The sequence below is a fragment of the Lynx rufus genome, unplaced genomic scaffold (genome assembly GCF_022079265.1).
Source record: "Lynx rufus isolate CCGP_SWC_20201006 ecotype Redwood Valley unplaced genomic scaffold, mLynRuf1.p SCAF_3, whole genome shotgun sequence".
NCBI classification, from domain to species: Eukaryota; Metazoa; Chordata; class Mammalia; order Carnivora; family Felidae; genus Lynx; species Lynx rufus.
The window spans coordinates 119,500,684-119,520,303 of NW_025814845.1; the positions used below are offsets into that span (position 1 = coordinate 119,500,684).

Sequence of the window (19,620 nt, forward strand, 5' to 3'; positions counted from 1 at the left end):
TTTATTTATTTACTTATTTATTTATTTATTTTAAATAAACATTTAAAAAAAGAAAGAGAGAGAAAGAAAGAAAGTGCTTAGTGAGTTTCTGCTAGGTGAATGAAACACTTTAAGCATCTACCACCTGTGGGGCACACTGATGCATAGGAGTTCTGATCCTTTGTGTTTGTTTTGGGGACCCATAAATAAAGGTAAACTTATATTTAGCCATACTAATGTGTTTATTCAAGCTTTATAATTATGAGCTTTTTTAAAAAGTTTATTAATTTTGAGAAAGAGCATGCATGAGGGCAGGGGGGGGGAGAGAGAGAGAGAGAGAGAGAGAGAGAGAGAAAGAGAAAATTCCAAGCAGGTTCCACACTGTCAGCACAGAGCCCAGTTCAGGGCTCGATCCCACGAAGCCATGAGATCATGACCTGAGCTGAAACCAAGAGTTGGATGCTTAACCGACTGAGCCACCCAGGCGCCCCATGATATGAGCTTCTGTGCTTAGGAAGAACAGTTATAAAATATAAACTACATAAATTTTGCTGTGGTGCATATACAGATATTAAAGTTGAATACATAAAGACATTATCAAAACCATGTGGACTTATCCTGTAGTGTCTAGGGAAGCTAGAGCTGACATGTAGCTCCTTCCTGGTGACTTGACAGGTCATATGACCTCCCATTTGATTTTGTTTGGTTGAACATATTAAATCCTTTACCACTTTTTAGTGTCTTTTAGATAATGTTTTGTTATTTAAAAAAAATCTCCGTTTGAAGCCAGCCTTTTCTGTTGTAACATAAACAGACAGTAAATAAATTTGTTTATTCATATATGAGTACTTACCTTTTTCTGGATTTTTAGTCTTGTATTCCTAACCACACTAACAGAGAATTTTTCTTCTGGGTTCTTGAAAATTTATTTGGTTGTGTCAGTGATTAACGTGGGATTTTATCTCTAGGTTTTCAGTTTGTTTTCAGATTACTTAACTGTAAACAATTTAGCTAGCTTCATATATCTTCTCAGAACATTGTTAAGTGCTTAATAAATTACTCCCTCACTTGCTGACCCCTTTTGCCTGAAAATATTACAGAAACCCAATAAATGGTAAATGAGGCTATGAGCTGAGGGGAGAGGAGAAGCATTAAAGAAAATCTCTTTCCCTGAACATGAATCCCAGAATTTGAACTATTTCTCCTTAGTCTGCTGAGGAGTAGAAGGAAAAGAATGAACAGCAAAATAAAGATGGGGCAAAGAGGTGATCCTCGTGCCTGTAAATGCCACATAATAAAATGGGCCTCCTTGGAAAGTTGGCTTGGCATGGGAAACACTGTTTTTTTATTATGGAAAAAAATCTACCTCTGGTGCTACGATTATATAACATCTTCATTGCCAGTAGCCTCAAAACTAAAGATTGTTCAAGGCAAAGTTAACATGGCTTTATTATAGCCTCTGGAAGAAAGAGCCTTTACTCTTCATATCTCTTTGACAAGAGCCAATAATTTCTTGTACAAATGTTGCTGTATAGGTAGAATTTGTTTTAACTGACATTGTCATGGTTTATCACGCTCCTGTGTGTTTAAACAGTTTGTCTTCAAACTTTCAAGGAGCTTTATTTAAGAAACAGCCCTTAAAATGGGATAGACGATGACAGTTCTACTTTGGTGTTGCAGATCTTGTGAAGCCCCCTGGCAACTCTGCCCAGGCGCCAGCCGATTTACCTTTGGCGGTCAACACAGCACCGCCGTCCACCCAGGTAGATTCATCCTCCGCTGCTCCACCTCCTCCCTATCAGCTAATTAATCTTCCACCACACCTGGAAACTGTTGGCATCCAGGAGGATCCTCAAGACTACCTCTTGCTAATCAACTGTCAAAGCAAGAAGCCTGAACCCACCAGGTAAATACCTGTGCGTGTGTGCGTGCATGCGTGCGTGCGCACTTAGAATCTTGAAACTTTTTAAATTCTGATTTGAAGGCTTAACAGAAACCCAGCTATCTAGGGTTATAGTTTAGGCTTACTATATTTCAGGTTATATTCTTCTAATGGTTTCTGATATTCAGGAGTTTTATGGAAGAAACGCATTCTCTACTATCTTTGGCAAAGAACACTTATACCTACAAGGCTCTTTTAGAAATCTGTCTCCTGTTTCATAGTCTTTGTTACAGACTCACAGTATTACTTGCTTAACAGATTGCACTGATTTATAAATGGTGATCTTGCTCCATTTCTTATGTGATTGTAAACCAGCCAAGGGTCATCTTTTGTTTCTGAAGAAGGAGAGGAATACCTACTACTAGAAGATTTTGAAAGCAAAACGATTCCGTTGCAGTGAGTGTGTTGTGGTTGCTTTGGATCTGTGTGAAAAATTAATTATACGGGTAAAATCCCAATATAGCAAATTCTATGGGAATATATAAATTGGGTTTTAGTGAAATTTGATGAAATTTAATCAATCAAGTATATTGCTAAAAACCATAAAACTTTCCAGTCATCGTACCTAGCCGTGAAGCAGAGCTTACCTCAAGCTCTGAGTTTATACATCTCTAAGTAGAAACAAATCTGTGGACTTCAGTGCTTGCACAAAGGTATCATAAAGCCTTCCCCAAATCCTTGGTTTCCCCATCATCTCCCTTCCTGCTTCTTTCTTTTCTTCTAAGCTGTGCAGTAGTTTCATTTGATCACTCTTGTCATTTTCTGTTGATTGGAAGGCCAGAGGTAACAGAATTGGAGCCAGAAAATGAAGACCAGGGAACCTGTGTCTGCCATCAGCAGTGTGGTGGCAACTAGTGATGTTGGGGATATTTATGTCCTCACTTGAGGAATATAAAAGTGGGAATTACATAGTAGATGTGAAAGATGCTTTTTAAATGGAGTGATTGGATATTAAGCATTATTTTATAACAAAAAATTGTTGTGATTGTTTTCATGGAGAAAGTGACTGTTACCAGACTAAGATGGTACAAAGTGCTTGTTCAACAATTTTTATATAGAATTTGTCAAGAACCACAGATTAGGTTGTTGTGAATGATTCCCCGAGATAATGGAATACAGACATTCCAAAGATGGGTTTCTAGATATTTGTTGTAATGGGATTTTACCTGTAAGAGCAAAAAAACAAAAACAAAAACAAACAAACAAAAATCTTTTTATAAATCAACACTAGTTAATAATATCAAATTCTAACTTGATTTTGCTTGTTTGCTGTGAGTATTTAAAATTATACATTCGCAACTTTGTTACCTCTGCTACTAACTAAGATTTTATTTTATAGAGATTCACAATTATTTTTCAGTATCAACTTTTTAAAAGCCAATAGCTAAGTCACAGTTTTCAGTGCGTTTTCTTGTTATATGGTATCTTTCATTGATCTCATTGGTGTTACGGCTTTCCTGTTATAGTAGAAATTATGCTGAGAATCCCTGCTCAGATAGATTTTGTATCTATGTATTTTGCAGAAGTGACAGTTAATTGACAGATATTTATGAAGTACCCACTATGTGCCCACTGTCTTGGTAGGTGCTGTGAAGGAACAGACTAACTACATAAGCCGCCTCAGATACAGTCACCCTCAGAGTTTACAAGCAAAGCTTATGAAGAAGTCAAAACATGCGAACCTTAAGTGTCTGCAGGTGAAGGCAGGAGAATTGCTTTGCAAACTCTTGTTCATCTGGCAGGACTCAGGATTCAGCTCAGACATCTACTCCTCTAGGAAACATTCCTCCAAACTCCCAGCCTGAACTAAATGCCTCTGTGGGTTTTCATAGCATCCTGGTCATGCCTCCCTTTTATCACAGAATTGGAAATAGTTTGATATATATAGTTTATTGTTCGCTAAACCATAAGCTAGTCAAGAGCAGGGAACTTATTACTTGTGCTTCTAGCTTCTCTTAACCCACATGTTTGAATTAAATGAAGTGCAAATTTAGAATATGTGTAGATGCATTAGAAATTCCTAGAAGGGACAGTGCAAGTGTTCTTAAAATGGAAGGTGAAACGTTTCCAAGGAGGTGTAGGATTTGAACTATACTTGTTGGTGAGAGAAAAGGACCCTGTCATTAGCAATCTGCATAAAAAGCATTTGAGAGAAAGGCGAGGTGAGAGTGAGGGGCCAGAGGAAGCAAATGAGAGGAAAGCCTGCCCAGAGTAGAGGGTTCCACTGGGGGACAGTAGGGCATAAGATAGGGCATGTCAGGTGGAGCCAGGGATGGTATAGCCAGGGATGGTAAGTGGAGTTGCTTGTGGGCTTTTTTTGTAGTTCCCCCAGCCTGCTGGGACCTTTAACAGTATTTTCTCCAAATAGATGAGTGATATGAAAACCATGTTCCGAAAATACTGACCTTATAGCAGCCTCACAGTATGGTCCCTTGAGTTCACTGGAAGAGGGAGAAACTGGAGGAAGGAGGTCCACTGAGACTTCTTAGGAGGGTTCGGTGGTGTGGATCTTAGCAGAGACCCAGACCTGAACTTGGGGTGGGGACAGTGGGAACAGAGCAGGGAATAGTTACTTGGTTAGGAAGAAGGAGTCAGTGCCTGAAGGGGGATGGTGGAGATTAAAGAGAGTGAGTCAACGCTGATTGCATTTTGAGCCTAGAGAATCTGGATAAAGACATTTCTTTTCATGGCAAGTCAGAAAGGACAATCAGTTTGAGAAGTAAGTTGAATTTGGCTTGGTATGCATAAGCAGGGTTAACACTGGGGTAACCATATAGAAATATATTTGAACAGTTTGAAAATATGGGACTCAAGAGTTTGGTGAGATGATGGGAGTCATCAGCATTCAGTGGAATGTGAAGTCATGAGAAAGGAGGGTTTTTAAATGGTGTGTGTGGTCAAGAATCAGAATCCAGAAGACTGGATTCTGTTGGCTGTTCCCGGGTAGAGACACGGGAGAAGGAGCCAGTCAGTGAAACAAGGGAGTAATCAGCGAGGGAGAATGGAAGTGAGGATGTTACAGTATGGGTTCCGTGACAACAGCGGTGGAGAGTTTGAATAAATACATGTGATACATAGTGCTAGGTGTTACTAAAAGATCAGGGAAGATCAGACCTTAAAGAACTCTCACAAGTTACATTTTAAAAGATTAAATTCAAGTTCCTACCAGACTTTAGACATCACTCACAAGAGGTTAACTATCTTGTTAACCGTTAAGGAAGTGCAATGTGCTGGTATCATTAGCTTCATTTTGGCTTTTACCCAAATTTTGTGATACCACAGAAAGCAAAGACTGGAAATGTACCCAAAACATTAAATATACTCTAATGAGATTTCTCAAGGTTAATTATTTTTTGGAGTTGGCGAACTCTGTGCGTTATATGTTGATCGTCTTTATAGTATTGGCTGAGTGTTTGTTAAAGAAAATTAGTAGAAAGGAAGATATACAAACCTTTCAAGTTGCCACCTCCTTGTAGGTCACATTGAATTTATTCAATACCAGGAAATCATTAGACTTATAGTCTTGCAGAACAACGAATTTGCCACAGGTGGGCTAAAGAGCAATGGACCAGCTTGATAAACTGCATTGGCACGAGGTTTCTGCATGCTCTTCAGGGGAAATGATTTTCCTTGTGTCTATGTCTTAATCATTTACCTTTCTCAGAGTTTTGTACCTTTCTAATTCCAGTGCTTCAGGGATCATGGATTTAATAGGTGGATTTGGGGGTGTGGGCACGTACAGGGCAGGAATTAGGGAGAATGCTTTTGGTGGTTTTGTGGTGGTGGTTTTATTGTCTGGTGTATAATCATAAAAACTAAGGAACATTCATGCTTTAAATCTTATGGATCACACAAAAAAATCTAATGAAAAAAGCCATGTAGTTTGATTGCTAAACTATAAATATATTTATTAAAATGTAGTCTTATGTCTTCACCATGTTTTATTTTCTGTCATTAACAATTTTTATTTAGAACACATGCTGATTCTGCAAAATCCACCTCTTCTGAAACAGACTGCAATGATAACGTCCCTTCTCATAAAAATCCTGCTTCCTCCCAGAGCAAACATGGAGTGAATGGCTTTTTTCAGCAGCAAATGATGTATGACTCTCCACCGTCTCGTGCTGCATCTGTTTCTGTAGACTCCAGCCTTTATAACCTGCCCAGAAGTTACTCCCACGATGTTTTACCAAAGGTGTCTCCATCAAGTACCGAGGCAGATGGAGAACTCTATGTTTTTAATACCCCATCTGGGACATCAAGTGTAGAGACTCAAATGAGGCATGTATCTATTAGTTATGACATTCCTCCAACACCTGGTAATACTTATCAGATTCCACGAACATTTCCAGAAGGAACTTTGGGACAGACGTCAAAGCTAGACACTATTCCAGATATTCCTCCACCTCGGCCACCGAAACCACATCCGGCTCATGACCGATCGCCTGTGGAAACGTGTAGTATCACACGCACGGCCTCAGATACTGACAGTAGTTACTGTATCCCTACAGCAGGGATGCCACCATCACGTAGTAATACCATTTCCACTGTGGATTTGAACAAATTGCGAAAAGGTCAGCTCTAACTGGCTTCTACTGTGTTAGAAGTTAACGATAGAAAATCTGTTTATCTGAATATTTGTTCTTTTCAGCATAGAATGATGGTAAATGATAGTCCTTTTTTTCCTCAGCTCTGCAGTCACCCACTCATGTAGGAAGATGGCAGAGTCTCAGTAGATCCTTTGAAGGGTGTTTGTGCATGCAGCGAGTGCCTGTGTGCATGCTCTGCTGGAAGGGAGAAAGAGGTGGAGTTTTCCATCCCTGAAGAAGTATGGCCTTAGTAATACCTTCCTGCCAAAGGAAGTGTGCACCCCTCTTTCCTGCTTTCCATGTATCCTGGGTGTGTAGACTCTAATGGGACAGAGGAGCAGGAAAAGGACCAGCCACAAAGCCTCTCCGAGTCATCCCTTTCCTGTATTTGTGTGCCATCATAGCTGCTTCCGTGTCACATCTGTTGGGCTCCGTTTCCTTCCTTCCTCGATAAGCAATTTATACGTTGTACCCAACGAGTATACTCAGTCCTAATCAGTTGTTTGTTTGGTTTTATTTATTTTTAAAGCTCTGAATCTTCTCTCCCCTTACCCTAGCCACTTCACTGAGTCCTATACCATCTCCTAGAGCCTGCCAAAAATTACAGACCTTGAGAGGGGAAAAATTCAGTCTGGGTTCCAATCTGAGGTTCTTAAAGTCCTAAAAAATAGAAGGCCAGAGTTTAAGAGGCACATACCCTATAAACTATGTGCTAACGTTTCTGTGTTTTGTGGTAGTTATCCACCTGTCCTAAAGAAAATGAAGATTTAATGCATCGTGAATAGTACTAATATGGATACTTTATTTGGCCATTCAATACCAGTTTTTAATTCCCTACTTGAAGTAGCTCTGTAATCTAATTATAGGTTACTGAGATATAAGTTAGGCCCAGCGTGGTGCAAAAGATGGGAAAATAGAAGTATTTCTTTTCTCCGTCATTAAATACCCATCTCATCCCAGGCTTAGACAATCATTCATTGCCATAATCAAATGCTGGTACTGGTTAGCATATCAGTGAGTGTCTGTTTTCTGGTGGTTTAATGTGCCCATTCAAGATACTGTTCTGTGAGCATCTTTTTAAAAATCTGCGCATGTGCATGCTTACCTGCATGCATGCGTGTAAAGAAAGAGAACAGATCATTCTGAGAATCCTAAGAGATGGCAAAGATGGGAAGAAATGCTTATAGTTTGTTTTCTATTTTAGATGCTAGTTCTCAAGACTGCTATGATATTCCACGAACATTTCCAAGTGACAGATCTAGTTCACTTGAAGGCTTCCATAACCACTTTGTAAGTATAACTGACCTTGGTATCAAGTGTGTTTCATTGTCAGGATCTTCACACTTAGTGCCCTGAAACTAAATGAGATCATGAAATAAAAGTCCTTTCAGATCCATATGATTAGGTGTGACTTACAACTGTGTTTTCCTGTTTGATAATAGTTTTTGTTTAATGTATGTGTGTTTTAGAAAATCAAAAATATATTGACAGTGGGAAGTGTATCAAGTGAAGAACTGGATGAAAATTATGTCCCAATGAATCCCAATTCTCCTCCACGACAACATTCCAGCAGTTTTACGGAACCAATTCAGGAAGCAAATTATGTGCCAATGACTCCGGGAACATTTGATTTTTCTTCGTTTGGAATGCAAGTTCCTCCTCCAGCTCATATGGGCTTCCGGTCCAGCCCAAAGACCCCTCCCCGAAGGCCAGTTCCTGTTGCAGACTGTGAACCACCCCCCGTGGATAGGAACCTCAAGCCAGACAGAAAAGGTAAGAAGGGCCTTGGCATAGTGAAAGGGCCAGGGACTGCCAGCTTAGATCTGCACTTAACTGTCGTTAAATCCAAAATGGAATTGGGACTAGAAATTCTGAAGTATTTCATAGTACCTTAGTTATCAATCTGTTCATGTGCGGTGTTGCTATTTGTAGATTAATAATTGTTGTATGTTGATGGCCCAGGTGAGATTTCTGCCTCCTGTCTCTAGAGCAGAGGTTACAAACTGAAATACTCACAAGGTTTGGCAAGCAACAGGAGAAAATTAGGAGAAACTGGAATGCACTTGTCCATTCTAAATGGAATAACTAACTCCTTGGCTATAATCCTTTGTTGACTTGTGAAAATAATACGGGCCCATATGGGCAAATCATCTGATGTATCAAAAGAAGCCAAAAATTTCAGCACTTACATATAAGTATTATCTTTTGATTTTGGAGTTCGATCAGCTAGTTTAATTTAAAAACAACCAAATAAAAACATTGCAGACCAAACCAAACACTTCTATAGGCTAGATTGGTCTTTGACTGCTGTTTTGTAACCTCTTCTCCGGAATATAGAATATCAAATCAGATTTGAGATTATTAGTGCATTTGCTAAAATTGTTTAAGAATAGTGAGGTTGCTTGCACAATTTTTTCCAGTCCATATGACAACTTCTTAAAAATTATTCTGCCTTTGCTGGGTTATTATAAATGCTTCTAGTCTGTTCTTTCACACTGGCCCTCCTAAGTAACATAAAATTCTAAGGTAGCATGGTTTGCTAAGAACTCAATATAAAAGAAAATTCTCAAACTGGTAATACATACCCAGGTTTTGGGTTTGAGTGGTTAAAACCCAGACAACTAGCAGTGCTGCAGCATGCTGTTAGTGTGATTTAATCTTGACAACGAAGTAAGTTAGTATATTGGCTCTGTGATAAGTTGGCACCATTTCTGGGGAATTCAGCACATTTGAAAAGTCTCATGTGCTGTATATAGCTTTTTAAGAGCATGTAATATTTGTGTAAACTTCTCATTAACCTGGGTTTAGATCATTAATAATAATTCTAATTAAGTTCCAATTGTGGGGAACAGAGTGTGAGACTCACTCAGGGTATATGAAGAAAATGAGTTTTGTTTTATTTTGCCTTTAAGTAAGTAAGGATGGTCCTGTGCTGAAATGAGAAAGTTACTGGAAACAGAGGCACTCCCAGGGGACTGTCCCTTTGTCCTGCTGTCTGCATTTCTGTCCTCTGGGAAGTCTTTGCATCTGCTTTGTTCTATCTCACATTATTTCCTTCTTTTCTGTTTCCTGTTCTATATCCTCTGCACAATTTTTTGCTTTCCTAGAGCTTTGGCCTACAGTGCCCCTCTGTGGCCTTGGTTCTGCCTCAGGGCCCCTTTTTAGTGCCCTTGCAGCTTCCACATCTGCTGCTAATTGCCTTGATCATTATTCACTCACTTTAGAGTGCTCATGGATAATCCGATTGCTGTTATTTGTCTTTTCACACCAGACCATGTGATTAATTGCAGGCCAGCCCATAGACTGGCTGCCACTGGTCAGCTGCCCACCTTTGGTCTCACAGCTGGAAAGATAACCATGTGCAACACCCACAGCCACCCAGACAGCCCCAGCAGCAGGGCCATAGTCAGGAATAATTACCTTAGAAAGGGTGTGAGCATGATAGGCTTTTTATTTGACAACTTTTCCTTTTGCTTCTCTTTGTCCTCATTTGTCTTTAAATCTATTTAGACATTTTTAGTCATTTTCTTCTTTGCATACAATATGCAAAAGATCCCCTTATTTATATGTTAGAAAAGTCTTAAGATCTTTTAGTATTCTCTAGGTCTGACAGCTCGTGTACCCCATTTTATAATATGTATTATCCTATGTATATATCATGATAATATGGCATGTATGCTATGTATCATTTATATTACATATATGTATAATTATACCTCCCTATTTATATGGTGAAAGTACAGTATATTCTAAGTACATTAGAGATTAATTGCCCCAGTACTCTAAACCAACCTGAAGTGACTTTATAGTAGAACAGAACAAAGTAGGTTCTTAGTTACTTCTGGAGGTTGTGTTCAGTCTTAAAAGTTAAGTGAACTATTGAGAGACAATCCTGAGTTCATTGGCCAGTTGCTTATTTGGTATCTATGCTTAGATACAAAATGAACTGAGAAAGCACCCAGAATAAAATATATAGTTTAGGCAAAATCAAGAAGAATTGGTTTAGTAAAACAGTAAAGAGATTACTAAAATCATAGTAATTTAAAAAAAGATAAGGTTTTGCTTTTCGTTAGTACTATTCTACTTTTTAAATAAATATACAAGAAAGGAAGCATGAGAGACTATTTAACTTGGCAGTTTGTCAACTCACTTTAGAAAGTTAAAGCAATTCAAGAAAAATATATTTTAAAACCCAAGTGAAGATCTTGGAGCAGTTTGTCTTTAAAAACTTAAGCTGTAAAACAAATGTCTTTTTTGTTCTTCTTCTCATGAAATTCTTCTCATGCATAGCAGCAGATGAGTCTGTTTTACTTTCACATTTTGTGACATCAGATGCATGTCTCAATCTATTGTTCTAGTATCTCTTATTAACTAAACTTCATAATTAGCAAACCAAATTCTATCAAATATGGCTTGATTCGTTTCAAAGCCCAATATAACTGGTTCAACACCCAATACAACCAATTTCTGTGATTGTCTTCTTTGGAAGAGTCTGCAACAAATGAGTGACATTCTGGCCTTGTTTATAACCCCAAATATAGATGTCAGCTGCTGTAGTTAGCAGTTCAGATACATTTTTCAAATACTTCTGAGTAACTGAAGCTTCAGAAATACATAGATGTTCTTAACATTTATGTTTAATGTATTTTCATGGACCCTTTGCCCGTCACCCAACTTGTGGTAGCTATATTTTCAGCCATACTATTTCTGTCATGATAGTATTTGTTTTAAACCAAGTTTTGGGTATATTAATAGAGGAGAAAAAGCATAATTTATGTAGATTGTATTAAATATAGAAGATCATATGAGTCATTGTAAATGCAGAGCAAATTGTTTTGATTGCTTCAACTAAAATTTATATTTTACTTGAAAATCAAGTTTATAAAGTTTTAGAAATTTCTGTATTTATTGTGGCTTCTCTTAGAGTAAATCATTACATGAACCTACCATATTTAATCACTGCACTGACCTAGGTCCCCTACTTCCATCCAGTCTCCTTCTAACATGACGCGGCAGCCATTTGAGCCTCAGATGCTATCTTTATAGTTTGTTTTCTTCAGCTTTGTCCATCCATGGCTTTCTGCAGTAGTTCTGACCATTAGTTATTGTATGGATTTTGATTTATTTCTGGTATTTTTGTACATTAGTCTGATTAGAGTATCTTCAGTCTTCACCTCAGTATAGGTGAAGACCAGTCCAGATCCAGAAGACGAGTCCCAAGGATCTTCCCTAGATGGGTCTTTTTGGCACAGTTGACAGGGCTCTAAATGTTTTTTCAAGAGATCTTTTAAAGTTTTTGACTGTGACTAAAAATTAACATACTTTTTATTTTTATTTTTTTAATGTTTATTTATTTATTTATTCACTCTGTTTAGAGACAGAGTGAGCGTGAGCATGAGCCGAGGGAGGGGCAGAGAGAGGATCCCAAGCGGGCTCCGTGCTGAACATGGAGCCTGACTCGGGGCTCGATCTCATGACCTGAGCTGAAATCAAGAGTTGGATGCTTAACTGACTGAGCCACCCAGGTGCCCCAACATGCTCTTTAAAAACTACTTTTATACTATAATAAATGTTTGGGAGTTGGATGAATGATACTCGTAAATAAAACTAGATTTTTAATAAACAAGTATTAAGTTTGAATCTCAAGTCAGATTTTTGGTTTAGAGTTAGAATTTAAAAGAAATGAGAATGGAGTGCATTTTTGGAGAGCCTTGCTGGCTCAGTCAGAAGAGCATGAGAGCCTTGATTTTGGGGTCATGAATATGAGTCCCACATTAGGTATAGAGATGACTTAAATACACACTTTTTAGAACAATGGAGTGCATTTTAATAGCATAACTTTTACATGCAGGGTTTTTTTTTTTCCTGAAAATTCTTTACCTTCCAATATATAAGTATCATTATTATATTCTTCATACGATGAGACTATTAAAACAGGTGTAAAAGTTTTTCACGATACTACCCGGATTACTTTTTGGAATTTAGCAGAGGATAATAATGTTGTGAATTATCTTTCTTCTTCCTTAATTTTCGAGATGCCTAATGGAAACAAAATGATCTGTAAAACTGCAGAAGAGTAAATATTTTAGGCTAAGATAAACCTGTAATTATACACAAAATAAATGTTCTACTTTGTGCTGAATTTATGTAAGCAGTGCCTATTAAAATAATACTTGATAGTGTATGGACTTTCCAAAAAAGATTGCATCTGCTTATTTGAAACGTGACCTCGTGTGACTTCCTTGACCATATTTGGGGTGACCAACTTTTGAAACAACATTCAGTTGCTCTTAGTTTCCATTTAAAGGACAACAAAAAATTATGGTGTTGATCAGATTAAACACCACCAGCTGTAAGAGAACTGCAGTTCATCCACATAGATTTACGTGCCTGCCATTATAGGATATAGTCTTTGCTGGGTCTTGGGTCTTCGAATACAAGGAAGGTATAAATGGCTTCCCTGAAGAAGCTCACTGTCTAGTGGAGGAGGTTGAAAAGTAAACACATTATCATAATTAGCGTGGAAAGGACTGTGGTTGAGGTAAGCTTTTGGCACTGTTATCTAAGCTCCCCTGAGGAAAGTCTGAGGGGGTGAATGGCAATTAAACGATGGTAGAGGAGGGGAGGATGGCAGAGATTGTTTTAGTCCGAATAAATGGCATACCCAGATCCTTTAAAAGAGGACAGATGGGACTGGCTGAGTCGCGAGTGGGAGGGAGGAAATCAGATGGGAAGGGAGGACGGGAGTAAAGTATGAATGGAGGAGGGAATGCCAAATGCCTTGCAGGTGCCTGATCCTGAGGGTGTTATAATCCATGCTAATGAGTCTGGGCTTTATTCTGGGTACACCATTAAAGGGTTTTATGCAGGCAAGTAACATAATCAGGTTAGCCCCTAGAAAGCTCAGTTTAAGATTTAAGGATATGATAGAAAAAAGAAAAAAACCTGCATTCTCTAAAATGTTATAAAAATCACATTTTTTCAGCATCTTCCTCAGAGAGTGCTTCGCTCAGTTTTCCAAATCCAAGGTTCTCAAAGCCTTGGTTTAGAAGTGATTAGATGGGTAAAGGCATTAACAAAATCCCTTTCCTGGCTCTCATGGTCCCTCAACTTGGGGACTTAAGTGATTTTTACAAGTTTTAAGGGCATTTAGAATATAGGTGGAAGTCATTTAGCCATACAGTGTGAGCTCATCACTTTCAGGGAAACAGACCAGGTAAGTGAAGTGCACTTTAAAAACAGGGAGGTTTAAAGAATGGACTTCAGACTTGCAGATTTTTTTATTTTCTTAGGTAAATGAAAACAGACTATTGTCATTATAAATATAAATTAAAACTTACAGAATAAAGATTAGAGAGAAAGTAGAAGCTAGAATGACTCCTAAGAGATCTGCCATGGCAGCTGCTAATAGAGAAAACAAAGCAGGTTTGTGGTGCTGAGTCAAAGGATAAATTCTGTTTTGAACATGTAGTGTGAACGCTGGTGGAATATCCATATGGGGTAGTTGTGCAGAGGTGTAGGTTAGGATCTCCAGGGAAAGATCTAAACCAGAGATGAAGATTTATTAATTTGTACTCCAAATGAGGGAATAAGTCACATGATCCAGAGATTGACCCCCTCAAGGGTTAAAGTCCAATAGGAATTTCGCCAGTAGTGAATGGCTGTCTGCAAAAGAAATAATGTTGCTTTATCTGTTCAAATTTAGTGTAGCTAAAATCAGGTTGCAAACTGCCTTGGATTTAAAAGTTAACTGCTCAAATGAGTTCCTCTGCTTACTCTTAGCATTTGAGAATCAATGTATCTCCAAAGTTGGTTTATTTTTGCCTTTACTTTATTATTCTTATTTCTTCTTATTTCATACTTTTCTCCAACAATCAGGGAAACATTCAAATATTTGCCAGTAGACAGTAGAGAAGACAGGGCCACAACAGGCATACCAACACCTTGGATCCGTTCTCACCTTTCTCTCCTCATAAGCAATAACTGGGCTCTCATTTGGGTATGACGTTCATTTCTTTCTGGAACATGAATGTCAAATTGAGTTTGGAGGGATGTAAAGAAATAAAGCTAACAAAATGCCTGAAAGTGACTCACTACAATTCACTGCCACATTTCCACATTGCGACTTGAGCCCCAAAATCATCCTCAAGCTTTGCATGAAGTGGAAAATACAGGTAAATTTTATAAATACACTTTTAAAACCGCACTTGATACAATATTTTCTTTTTATTTTTTTAACACTTATTTATTGCTGAGAGACAGAGAGAGACAGATCACGAGCAGGGGAGGGGCAGAGAAGGAGGGAGACACAGAATCTGAAGCAGGCTCCAGGCTCTGAGCTGTCAGCACAGAGCCCGATGCAGAGCTCGAACCCACGAACTGTGAGATCATGACCTGAGCTGAAGTCGGACGCTTAATCAACTGAGCCACCCAGACTCTCCAATACAGTATTTTTTATTAAGAAAACCAGGGAGTACCCTTGAGATACTTAAAAAAAAAAAAAAACAAACGTAGAATTGGTTTAGAGAAGAGATGATCATTTCAGGGTCAGGTATTAGAAAGATCACTATGAAGACTTGTCAGACAATGGAAGAATGGATAGTTCACAGGCAGGTGGATTTAGCAGTCACATGACCTCGAGTATTTAACTGTAAACATAGATGAACATAACTGAGGGTGCAAAGTTGAGAGAGGCTGAGGGTGACCACTGGGAGATACCACACTGAAAACTCGGAAGGAAGCTGAGAGCTAATGAAAGTGGGTCTTGCTGAAAAGGAGCAGAGCAAAAGACACTGAGTGAACACCACCAAACCAAAAGTTGCTCTGAAAAGCAATTTGTAATTATTAAATGTCACATTACTCACGAATCAATTATGTGTGGCTTTAAGTAGATGTAAGATCTCAAACTGAACTTAGCAGTTCAAAACTGACCTCTAAACACTGGTTTCTTCGGATTTTCTCTTCCCAAAGGGATAGACAATGTGGACAGCACAGGAGCATACACCAGCAGTGGGAGTTAGGGGAAGCCTTCATTTGGCCTCCAGTTAATGTTGTGACCCAAGCAACCTCTTTCCTTAACCTCTTTCATCCTTTAAGGGTATCTCATCCATAAAATGAAGAAGCTGGAGTTGATCTGTAAAAGCCTTTTGGCTGTAAAATAAGTGTATTTTTCTGTAGTAAACCTTACCCTCTGCCTCTTACTTTTTTTTTTTTTTTTTGAAGGGAAGTACATTATTTTGGGGAGTTTATAAAAAGCTGACATCCTCCATTGTTTTAGGAAAGTGACCTGCCATTGGGGGCCCTGGATAGGTCAACATTAGGGGTAGGATCATGGCCTCAAATTTTATCACTCACATTTTAAACTAAGCCTGCCCCCTTTCTGAATAAACTCAAGGTATTAATTACCTAACTCAGAAAATTGGCTCATTAGAGAACTCTTCCTATTTTATAACCTAGGGACTCATATTTTCAGAAACTTTTAGCCTTTGGTAGATCAGGTACTAGATATTGTCATTTAATCGGCAAATTCTGATTTTGCCATCTATTAGATGTCGACTAAATTTTGTAATTGCCAAAAAAGAAGTAAATTTGGTGCCATTGAGAAGAGAGTAAATAACTGATTTAATAATCAAATAACTGATTTAAACGATGTTGCTGCTCTAGCTTCCAAGCTTTCTGTGGGAATAAGTGAGGCCACTGCTGGGTGTTAACTCTGTACTTTTCATAAGGCTTTTCAGCAGTACTTACATGTGGCAGAGAGTAAATGAAAAGAAAATAATGGCAACTGAATTTATGCTTTCAAATACTTAAAGCTAGACAGTCATCAGTTCCAGAACCTAGCTTCTGATCCTTGCAAAATGATGTCACCAGGCATCTACCAGTATACCCAGGGGAGACAAATGTCGGTCTTGGTTTTAATGTTGGACTAGCAAACACCATGGCATCAACCTGCTTTTCTCAAAGGGCTTTGGTCAAGAGGTAAAGGAATAGTCAGATTAAGGTTATTTAAACACCTGAATAAAATTAAGAAAATAATACTATTGGGAAGTACGCCCCGGTACTTTCATATCAGACATCAGACTTCAAAGAAAAGATGTACTTGAGGTCTGATGGAGGTATTTTATAATTTTTTATTTAGTCCGGTTTTCTAAGGCATGTTAGAAGAGTAACACGGCACATGGCTTTCCTCCCTTCCCCCAAGTAAAGATAACCACTAACCAGGCTGGTTACCCCACGAACACCCTGCCATCTTTTATAACACTTTGCTTGTTACCCTGTTGCATGCAGCTTCATCCTTTCCCTTGGACTGAGCATGAGTGATGTGTGGCAAGGTTAAAATATTCTCCACAATGAAACTTATGTTTATGCTTTTGAGGTGTGACATTTCTGCTCAGGGCTCTGTGGCTTTTTTACAGAATCCATTTTTCCAATTAAAAAGTAACATTATATTAAGAGCATCTTCTTTTTACCAATTAGGTCAAAGTCCTAAAATTTTAAGACCCAAACCCCCTGGTTTAGAGCGAACTGATTCACAAACCATAGGTGACTTTGCTACAAGAAGAAAGGGTATGTACTTTAGCACCGCATGCTGGATGGGGCATTGGGAATTTCTTTATTTTGTGATGTTTTTTCTTAAAAAGTAAAGGAGAAGAGACTTAAATACTACCGCTGTTGTAAATAAAGTTTCCTAGCACGTTATTTCTAAAGTGAATGCTTCCCATAATGTGTGTCTTCCCATTGTCTTTCCATAGACATAGTAAGTCTACTTGTTATGCCATTAACAGCAGCATGTTAAGTTTGATAATACATGGTATTCAGTCTTGTTCTTTTACATTATTCTCTTAACCTTTTAGACATCAGTGCATTGTTTTCTTTAAGCTTGTTAGCTACTTGTGAGTTCCAAATGTGTCCTTTATTTATATATAATGTTGTATGTATTCTATTCTAAGACAAAATACAGAATCACTTCCATAGATTCATTATTTTATGGCATTATTTAGAATTTGACTGCTAAACTGCCATTAGCCTTTGGGTTTCAAAAAAGTGAAACATAAGGAGTTAAAGAAATACGTTCACTTAGCACAGTATTCTGTGCTGGTCCATTTTAAGGGTATAGATGAGCAAGATTTAAATTTAATCTAGTCTTCAGAAAATCGCACTGAGTTTTTCGTATTGAACAGACAAAAATACTTATAAGCCGCAGTGAATCGACATTGCCCTTTAAAATGACCACCTATTTTATAGTTTGATTGTAATTATAACATAGTTGATTAAAAATACGAGTTGAGTAAAAGTATGTCTATATATGGACAAAGACTAGAAGAAGGAAACCTAGAAAAATGAAAACTTTTCTTTGGAGTGGCAGAATGAAATGTAATTGGAATATTTACCTAATATGTTTAAGTAATCTCCTAAAATATAATTAGCATTAACACGTAATACTGTTTTAGTTCTTCTGAAAAATGTTTCACTCTCATGAAAAAAATGAGAGCTCTGTGGTATGCACTAGCGTGGTAATTGCCTATTGTGATAATGAGGTAAATAAACAAAGACCACTTATAAATCAGGCTAATAAGAATATTATTAGTGTGTTTATTTAATTTGACATAAAGGATATTGTTGGTTAAGTTAAGCTGAAAATTCAAGGTAATTGTTTAATTAGGCCTTCTCTCAGCTGAGTGTGAGTCTTACAATATTATTGCTTTCTTTTATTTGTTTTCAGACTGGGCTTGAATTAATTTAAAAGATTTAGTGAATTCTGTTTTCAGTTTTTGATTTTATCGGAGTTTTGTATTTAATACTTTTTTTGTACGTCATACGTATAGCTGTACAACTGATGCTTCAATATTGAATAGAAATGTTTTTACATAGATTAAATCTCCATACTTGAGAATAAAATTATTTAAAAAAAAAAGAAATAAGGAAGTAATGAAAACTGTACATCAATTAACTGTTAAGGAATTGGGTCACATTACCCTTTCTTTAGTTTATATTCATAAAATATTAAATTAAGGAACAACATGATGTAATAGAGCTTTAGACTTTGAATCAACAATCGTGAAACATTATCTGATTTAGCTTTTGTCACTAATTATTTAGCTCGGTAACCTTGGGCAAATCACTTAACACCCATGAACTTCGTTTCATGTATGAAACCATTGGTCTTAGGTGTGTTTGGCTATAACACATAAGTAGAGACATAGAGGATCTTGTTTTGTTTTTCAAATGTCTGTATACTGAAGCCTCTTTTTCTCCCTTTCATTTCAGCCAAGCCAGCACCTTTAGAAATAAAACCTTTGCCAGAATGGGAAGAACTGCAAGCCCCAGTTAGATCTCCCATCACTAGGAGTTTTGCTCGAGAGTAAGTCTTTGTTTGAAATGTGTACCTTGATTGTTCACTGTGATGGAAAATACCTGAAACAGTGGTTCCCAAAGTATAGTCTGGGGACCCCCCCCCCTTTTTTGGGGTTCTGTGAGGTGAAAACTATTTTCATTAAGATTCTAAGATGGCATTTGCCTTTCCACTCCTGCTTCTCTCATGAGTGCACACTGGAGTTTTCTAGGGACCGCGTAACGTATGATCACATCCCCGAGACAGCTAATAAATAGAATGTGTATTTGTGTACTCTGGGTTTTAAAAAAAATGTTCTATTATTTGTAATACAGTAAATAGATACAACCTATATAAACAAAAAGTTCCTCAGGGTTCCTGGTAATGTTCAAGGGTATAAAGCATTCATGAGGCTAGAAATTTCTCAGAACTACTGATCTGGCAAATACGGTAGTTTCTTGGCAGAGGTTATTTAATCAAAATTTGCTAAACTGTACATAGAAGAGGCGCCTGTCTGGCTCAGTCAGAAGAGTATGCAATTCTTAATCTCTGGGTCGTGAGTTCAAGGCCAACATTGGGTGCAGAGATTATAAATGTAAATTTATATATTTAAATTATGTATTTATACAGAGATATAAACAAACAAATATATATAGGTAATTAAAGGATATGTGAAGTTATAAACTTGCGTTAAATATGTGTTCATGTTTTATGTTTACATATAGGTAGCTGTATTTAATAGAAACTTAAATCTTCCTTTTCATGTCTGTGACTTTCTA

General features: G+C 37.7%; 1 protein-coding gene across 2 annotated transcripts in view; it reads left to right on the forward strand.

Annotated features, from left to right (window-relative positions):
* The window catches only part of GAB1 (GRB2 associated binding protein 1), a 124,146-nt gene that overhangs the window by 91,907 nt on the left and 12,619 nt on the right, over positions 1 to 19,620 (forward strand). Inside the window, exons 3-8 of one of the 2 annotated variants that reach the window (XM_047091750.1) lie at positions 1,660 to 1,885; positions 5,894 to 6,495; positions 7,715 to 7,800; positions 7,980 to 8,283; positions 16,987 to 17,076; positions 18,778 to 18,871. In XM_047091750.1, the coding sequence (XP_046947706.1) occupies positions 1,660 to 1,885; positions 5,894 to 6,495; positions 7,715 to 7,800; positions 7,980 to 8,283; positions 16,987 to 17,076; positions 18,778 to 18,871 (1,402 nt within the window). The remainder of the gene's footprint in view (positions 1 to 1,659; positions 1,886 to 5,893; positions 6,496 to 7,714; positions 7,801 to 7,979; positions 8,284 to 16,986; positions 17,077 to 18,777; positions 18,872 to 19,620) is intronic. The other variant, XM_047091751.1, reaches the window with a different exon arrangement.